Source organism: Pinus tabuliformis, chromosome 7, assembly GCF_031772625.1.
Source record: "Pinus tabuliformis cultivar Carrire ecotype Pingquan chromosome 7, CPIR1, whole genome shotgun sequence".
Lineage (NCBI taxonomy): Eukaryota > Viridiplantae > Streptophyta > Pinopsida > Pinales > Pinaceae > Pinus > Pinus tabuliformis.
The window spans coordinates 1,705,854,956-1,705,863,873 of NC_142293.1; the positions used below are offsets into that span (position 1 = coordinate 1,705,854,956).

Below are 8,918 nucleotides of genomic sequence, written 5' to 3' on the forward strand. Positions count from 1 at the left end.
TAGGAGGGCACTCAGGATTTTTAAAAACTTACCACAGGGTTAAGAAGGAATTTTTTTGGGATGGCCTTAAATCAGATATTCAAAAGTTTGTGGCTGAAAGTTTGGTTTGCCAACAAAATAAAGTTGAAACAATTAAGGCATCAGGTCTATTACAACCTTTATCCATTCCAAGCCAACGTTGGGAGGAGGTTTCAATGGATTTTATCACAGGTTTACCCAAGTCTGATGGAAAGAGTGTCATCATGGTGGTAGTTGACAGACTTACCAAGTATGCACACTTTTGTGCATTATCACATCCATTTAAAGCCAGTACAGTTTCTACTGCATTTATGGAAACAATTCAAAAGCTACATGGAAACCCAAAGATTATTGTAAGTGACAGAGATCCCATTTTCACTGGAAATTTTTGGACAGAATTATTTTCTTGTCTTGGTACTCAGTTAGCTCATAACTCATCTTATCATCCTCAATCTGATGGGCAAACTGAGATAGTAAACAAATGTTTGGAAGGATATCTTCGTTGCTTTGTATCTGATAAACAGACACAATGGGTCAAATGGTTGCCTCTGGCTGAATGGTGGTATAACACTTCCTTCCATACAGCAACAAAAATGACCCCATTTATGGCACTTTATGGGTATCAACCACCATCCATCACATCATATTTAAGAGAAAATTCTAAGGTTCATGCAGTGGAACATCACATTGAACATCAACAACAAGTCCTCCAACTCTTAAAGGATAACCTCGTGTTGGCACAGAATAGAATGAAACAACAGGCAGATCAACATCGCAGTGAAAGAAGTTTTGATGTAGGTGATTGGGTATTCCTACGGCTACAACCATATAAGCAAATTTCCCTCAAGCAAGCTAAGAAGGATAATAAATTATCACCAAAGTATTATGGTCCGTACAAGGTGTTGCAAAAGATTGGTACTATGGCATACAAATTGGAGTTGCCTGCAGCTTCTCGATTGCACCCAGTTTTCCATGTTTCATGTTTAAAGAAGGTTATAGGCGACAAGCTCCCAGTTCAAACAATATTGCCAGAACTTGATGAGGAAGGAAAAATTATATTGGAACCGGAAGCAGTCACAGAAACAAGAACTCGACAGCTACGAAATCGATCAATTTCGGAGTATCTTATCAAGTGGAAGAACTTATCTGTTGAAGATTCCACATGGGAGGATGAGAATTTTATACAGAAGTATCCAGAACTACTCAAGAGTTGAGGACAACACTTTTTTGAAGGAGAGGGGCATGTTGGGTCCCTATAATACTAGTGATTACCCCATTACTATTGTAGTTATACTCCTTATTAATATTGTTGTGCCCCTATTGCCCCCATATTGTTATTACTGTGCCCCATAAAATCCCTCTATTGTTATTTTTGTGGCTATATATATATATATATATATATATATATATATATATATATATATATATAATTTTTATTTTTTATTATTTATTTTTATTTTTATTTTATTATTTTATTTTATTTATTTATTTATTTTGAATAAAGACTAATTCTATTAAGATAAGAAAAGTATAGTACAATCAAGCTTGCATGCAAGCGAAGCAGAAAAGCATGGGAGTCGTAGGTGATAGGCTATCTACCTCGCTCCTTAGATACAATCAAGGAAAGGGCCATAGAAAACACGGGAATACAAAAAACTAGAACTAAGCAGAGATATCTACCCCGAGAGGGCAGTTACTGCCACACGACTTTTTTTGCATTTTTTCTTGCTAACTTTGACCCATCCAGTGGAGTTTGGCTGAGCCATAACAAGTTGTAGACTATTCTGCTCTGATGGCGGAATATCCTTATCAGAGTCTGAGAACGAAGATAAATGAGAACGTTTTTGAGAGATCTGAAGGGCAGAGGGGACTGTCGGAGCGACCGAGGGAGCGTCCAGCGGAATCTCATCATTCTTCCCATCTGCTTCAATTTCCTCCTCATCTGAACTAGAGGAATCTGTATCGTCCATAGGAGGGGGTGGCACACAAGGATTCCAGCTCTTGGATTTGGGTTTGCGTTTCAGATTCTTCTTTTTGTCGAGGAACTGGGTACAAGTACTCTGGAGGTGCCCCGTTTGATGACAATGGCGGCAACGGAAGGCTGTCTTCTCATAATCCAAGGTTTGAGTCCGGTGGAAATCTCCAATCTTGAGATTAATCTGATCCGACAGTCCTTTGTTGATATCTATTTCTACACAAATTCTGCCGTAGGTGTAGAGTCCATTTTCCTTTCTTGAAGAATATATAGCCAGGTAGCATCCTAAAGTGTCTGCAATGGCTAAGAAGACAGAGATATGCCATAGATGTGCCGGAAGATTCGGGAGCCTGACCCAAATGGGAAGCTTGGTGATGACAGTTGTAGAAGGGTCAAAGTCTGGAAACCAAGGGGTGAGAAAAAGCCCAGCCGAACCCCAGAACCAAGGGCCTCCCGTTAAGGCCTTCTGGTAATCTTCATTTAAGTAAAAACCACAATGAAGAATCCTTTTGAACATAATTATATCTTGCTTTTTTTAGTCCAATTGGTATGGATCCATTGGTATAGATCTGATGTGCGAGGCTAGAGCCCATTAAATCTGCATATGAGTGTAGATTATGCAAATATTTGGTAGTGATCGTCAATCTCAGGATGAGAGAAATTGATGGAAGGAATTTCCTCTGATTTGTCTACCAAAAATGGCTTTGGAGCCCCAGTTGGTTGGGCTGCTTTCGAAGAGGACTGAGGTTGGGCAGCGTCTTTGCGGACAACATCTTTATAAGAGAAAGAAGGGGCAGAGGAGGTCTGCCCAATGGCACCACCTCTTAAACGAAAGGTAGCCACAATAGAAGCGTTCTTATGAATGCTGTAAGAGGAGAGAGGAAGGGGATTCATAAGTTGCTTACCCTTATATAGCAATTTGAGGTAAGAGGAGTGGATCCCCAGCCGGAGTTTGAGTTTTTGCAAAAGATCCTGCATGAGATCTGTTGCGTGTACCCATTGCATCATCGTCTTGCCCGAGAGTTTGACTTGGATATGAAATGCATGTATTTCTTCAGGTAGATCTGGCTGGTTCAAGAGCGGAGACTGCTTCCCACAAACAACAGACAGATCCATGTCCAGATTCGCCAGTCTTTGAGGATTGATCAGAGCTGCCGGCGTGAAGAGCTTGTCCAACACCCTCTCTGCAATTCCAGGCGTCTCAGACTGGCAGTCTCTGGCAATTTCCCCTGTGGGACCATGGATACCCTGCAAAACTCTGGCGGTAAGGGCGCTTGAAACCCTAGTTTGGGTTTGCTGAAATTCCTTGCACTGGGCGACCTTCAAGAGCTGTTTTAAACTTGCCGGGATTTCATCGGAATCCGATAGCACGAAATTGTTGAGGTCATTGGAGACCAGAGAGATGGTCTGTGCAGATTCAAACGCTGCTTCTGTGATTGTCATCAGAGACCTCAGAGAGAAAATGATTTGGTACTTTTTCCTGGCTATCGATGGGGAATTGTAGACCCTGTAATCTCCATACCCCGTTCCCGCAACTGCGGTGAGGCAGAGAAAGAGATTTCTGCGTCTTTTAGGCATGAAGTCGAGAGGATTCTTCATCTTCAGGGCCATGGAAAATCTCTATCTGGATTTATATTATTATTGTTAGGTCGGCTGGGATATATTGTGACTCCTTAGACTCCTATATAGAGAAAGGAGGTTTTGTCATTTGTATCATCCAAGAATTGTTCATTTATGTAATGTAAAGGAGGTTGCCCCCTCAAAGAGGCTGAATTCTAAGGTGTTGATCTATATTTTCTATCTTTTCTTGAGCTGGTTTCATAACATCTGCACTCAGTAGAAGATGTGAGCAAATGAAAATGCAGAAAATTAAACTCAAAAAAATAATTTTGTTTAAATATTCGAAGCTTGATCTTCTGCTGGATTTTAGACCCATTAAATGATCAAATCTAGTTATAAAACCACTTCAGAAATATTCTCCATGATTTAATCTATCCAACGAGCCATCCTAGGCCTCATTTGGCCAAGTAAAACTCAATTTATTAGTTTCCAAAGTTGAAGAATTAAAATTGCAAGAATTATAACAATATCTTTCGGTAAAAATCACATAAGAGACAATCTCGTCGACGTGTTTCGAACCAGCCAATGTGGTTCATCTTGAGGACAATGAAAAATTTGTTACCTGCGCTAAAAATGGAATTTTTAATTATTAATTAATTACTACTAATTTAATTGTAATTATGTTATTAAACTTAATTAATTACAAATTAATTATCACATAATTAAAATAAAATTTTAATTAAAAATTAAACTAAAATTTTAATTAAAAATTAAAATAAAATTTTAATTAAAAATTAAACTAATTAGAAAGTTAATTACTTTTAATTATATTATAATTAAATTATAATATTACATTATAATTAAATTATAATATTACATTATAATATATATATATATATATATATATATATATATATATTTCACACCATATAAATCAAAACTTCAAACAAATATCATAATACATGCTAGGGGAGTTAATGGAGGACGGTGAGATGGAGTAAGGTGGAGTGATAAGGAGGTGAGGTGGAGTATGACGGAGGGATAAGGTGATGTAAGCGTGAGGTAATAAGGAGGACGAGAGTCATAATGAGTTAAAACAAACTTTATATTAAAACCAAATAGGCACGAAATAAAACCAATCGACGATCAGAATTTTGTAATATCACAAGTTTTATTATGAGCACAAAAACTGTGATACGCATGTTGTGATATTGCGATATCAAAGTTTTTATATCAGATCGAGATTTTTATTTCGAGGTTTTGGAAAGAAGGAGGTGATGTGAAGTGGGGCCACATGGAATTAAAAATTCTACAAAATGAACTACAACCACTTTGCAATTTTGAGATTTCGGGTTTGGAAATTTGTTTTAAAATAAGAAATTGGAATAAATTACATGAGATCCCGAAAACATGTTTTTTAACCGTTCTACAATTTGGTTGGGTCATTTTGTAGGACCGTTAGTGAAAAATGAAAAATTAGTAAAAATTAACTAAGAGTTAATATTTACAATGAATGACTATTTTAATTGCAAAAACTGAAATATTATACATTTTATACATTTTTTAAACCCTGATGACAAAAATGATCAAACTTCAAAGGAATGTGATTTACAAACCGATTGACCAAATGAGGCGAAATAAGTATCGACAGAAAGCTTGCTAAAAAGCGTATTCAATGAAATATTCAAAATAAAAATCCAACGAAAATGAAAAAATGGCAAAATTGTAGGACAATAAACTTAATAATAATCATAAAAGGTGTTTTAGCCAAAAATTAATGGAAAAGGTCCCCATTATTTAAAGTAAATGAATGAAAGTTGAGTGGTGTTGGGTTTTCCATACAACAATGACGACACATTGGGAAGAACTAGTTATCTCTAGTTAAAGATAATGAACTCTAATTTACCTAAAGGTTAAAAATAATGGAGATCATGAAACAGTCTAATAGTAAAACATTTCCATGGGTTCCACATAAATAATTAAGAAATATGAGTTTGTGAAGATAAGTGGTCAAAGAATATTTGAGTAAAATACATGAATCCAAATTTGAGAAAAATTATTTTAAAATTACCTCGTATGAGAAATAGAAGAAGGTACAAACTTGAGTTTTTTATAAAGCTTATATCCATTGTTATGAATGGTATATAACATCTCTTCGCTGCCAACAATCTTGAACAGTACCCCGCCGAAGTTGTCTTTTATGCCATGCAAGCTTAGCCCCGCTACCAGCGAGTGTCCATAACTCCAACGAGTTTACTTGCATTTCCCATGCTTCCTCTTTTAATCACCCTTTTGATAAGCACATTTTACAAGATTTTAGTTTATGATGTACTTGAGTGAAAGAGGTGGGATGGTAGTAGAGACTTATGTTTGATGGACATAATACTTTTATAGTGCTGACTCCAAATTATTTCCCCGCGACTATCAATCAGAGGTTTTTTATAAAGTGGATGTGTGGGAGGGATCCATTGAGTTATACTCAAATCAGTTCTTTCCTTGAAAAAGTAAACTATATCACTTAGTAAGGATGTATGTTCCTCCATGAAAAATATTTAAAGCAAGATGGTTTTATTATTCCATAAAGGTATGTCTCTAATGATAAATGAAATTCATTGAAATAGATAGAGTAAAGATTTCCATGTATGCCAACCACTGTTGGGTGAAAAAAAAGGCCTTTCACATAAATCATGACAGAGTCACCAAAATCAAAACAAAACCGAAAGCAAAAGGAAAAGAATTCCAAAAAGAAATTAGTGAACAAAAATAAAAAAAATGAAGAAAGCAAAAGGTGCAAGAAAAAAGAAAAAAAAATGCAAATTTAAAAGATAAACTCCAAAAATACTACTTATAATTATGAAAGTCTCAACAAAAGAAGTAAAATAAGATAATCATGTGAACATTTCTTCTTATATTGAGATTTAAATTTTTTATCTTGTAGAGTTAAGAAATGAGGCTCTCAAAATGTAGAGGGTGAATAGCAGTGATGATAGATAATATGTTAAATGAGAAGTTTCTGTCTGCTGCAAATTTTCTTGTTTGAAAGAAAAACCTGCATAAAAGCATCTTAACCATTTTCTGACAAAAGTAATGCTCAAGAAATAGACTAAAGGTTCATAAACTCCCTAGTTTAGTCGATTTGATAAGGACCATTACTACTTCTCCTAAGAACTTAAAATCAAACCAAACAAAGGAGAATGAACTCCAAATCTGATCTAGTAGAGGCATGAAAAAGAAACATGAAGACCTGCAAAACAAAGTTTTATATCAGCGAAAACTAAAAATTGAACTGAAAACAAAAGTAAGAAAATGAATAAAAGTGGGTGTATGAAACTTACCGTTGGAGAATTCCATTTAGTCTTACCTGAGAGATATCGTCTTCTCGGATAAAAGATAACTTCTTTTTTTAATTAGAATTAAAAATATGAAGGAGTTGAATTCTTTTGAAATTTCATTAATCCAAAATCACAATTTATTAAATCTATACTAAAGCAAGCAGTAAACTAGAAGAAAATAATGTTTCATGTTCAAGGAATCAGAAATAAACCAAATCCACCGAAATGAGAATGAAATGATGTTTCTTTATAAATTGCAATGGGGATTGTTCTCATAATATTACAAGTTTCATATCTACTCCATGATTTTCATAAATTTTCCAGAATCAAGACTGAATCCAAAACAATGTAATACAAAGTGTAGATGGAGGGGTCTTGACTTTTGTATGCTAAATATAGAGTGATATATCAAAACTCAAATATAAGAGAAATCAAGAATGATTTAACCATGTTTCAATATCTTTACCTGTTCCAAATTTCTTATCAATTGTTGCATTACCTTAGTGGTTGCTCAAGAGTGCCTTCAAAAGAAAATGAAGATGCTCACTAAAAGATGATTGAGATGACAAAATGTGCATCGAATAATGAGTCAAAGGAAAAAACATAAATGAACCGCAGGTGATGAAATTTTCCATTAACCAAGTAGATTTCCGAGAAGAGTAAAATATTGTCGATGTGCATACATCATGAAGAATGTATATCCCTATAGTCAGAAGGTTATCCTGATGAATGAATACTTGGATTTGTTGAAATTATGATTAAAATACATCCAAGCTCTCAAATAGGCTCTAAGTCCCTTTGGAAAAACAAATGTGACTAAAGGGAAAATAATATGAATGAGTGTGATGTCGTGATTCTACTCAATTTGGCAATTATAAGATTCAAAACAAGCATAGATAAAATCACAGATAAGATCATTTGCTGCAAGCGTTCTATGCAAAAGTTTCCTTTGTTTGTAGCAAATTAGATTAATAATGAGTATAAGCATTTCATTCTAGCTGCATTGATGAGAGACAGGACATGATTATTTACTCATATTGCTAAATGGAAAACATGAATTCCTGATTTTCTACACACATGAGCGTTATTGGAGAAAAATATAAGAGAAATCTTATGGTTTTATTTTTGAAACACACAATATTCTCATCTTTTGATATCCCTTTTAACGTAACGACTAAAAGTTATAAGAGGGAAGGAATATCAGAGGTCCTTTATCAGAGTTTTAATATCGGGGGTGCGAAAGGGTAACCACTGCTTGGAAGTTGTGATATGAAAGTTCTGATATGGGAAGTTTATGGAGGATGGGAGGTTCAGGAATATCAGATATCAGCAATCGAAGTATCAAAGATGTATGGATATCGCAATATTGGCAAAGTCATCTATCGGATGATAAGCGAGAAGGAATATAAGAGATCAGCGGATCGAGATATAAGAGATCGATGAAATGAGGTTAACATTGAAAATTTAATATTTGGAAGCTCTGATAATGCTACGGGGTAGTCCTGTGGGATCAAGCCTTTTAAGTATTATATTAAAAAAATCACTTAGCTCAACTTTGTTTTTTTAACAGAAAACCCATTTAATAATTCTATTAACTATCAGAAGTATTTGATCGAGGAATGATTTTATTAGAACTTTCTTATAAGGAGAGTTACAATGTTGTAATGATTCAATATGATTTTTCCAACAATGTATTAAAGGTCTATCAGGGTTTTAATGAATATAAGAAAATTTAAAGAATCCTCAAATTCTGATGAAACAACAAATACTTATGTGAACATGTTGCAGATTTAAAAATGGTTGTCTTCTTGCTTATCTTGAATCTCTAAAATCAAGAGAATGAAGACTTGTAAAAGAAACAAAATATAAATAAGAAATAAACTAAAGAAAATAGAAACTAACAACGGATGAAGATGAACCTGTAAAATGCATACCTGGAAGAATATTGACTGTAAATTTACCTCATGAATCTTCAAATTTCCCCATGTTCAACATCATCTACTTATTTAGTAAAAATTGGCAAGTAATGAGCT

At 34.6% G+C, this 8,918-nt stretch overlaps 1 protein-coding gene across 1 annotated transcript; it reads right to left on the bottom strand.

Moving 5' to 3' along the window:
* Window positions 1-2,608: 2,608 nt before the first annotated feature.
* LOC149255143 (uncharacterized) lies at window positions 2,609-3,604 on the bottom strand. Its single transcript, XM_089454959.1, has one exon. It carries the CDS (start codon window positions 3,602-3,604, stop codon window positions 2,609-2,611), a length of 996 nt encoding a protein of 331 aa, XP_089311085.1.
* Between the last annotated feature and the right edge of the window lie 5,314 nt (window positions 3,605-8,918).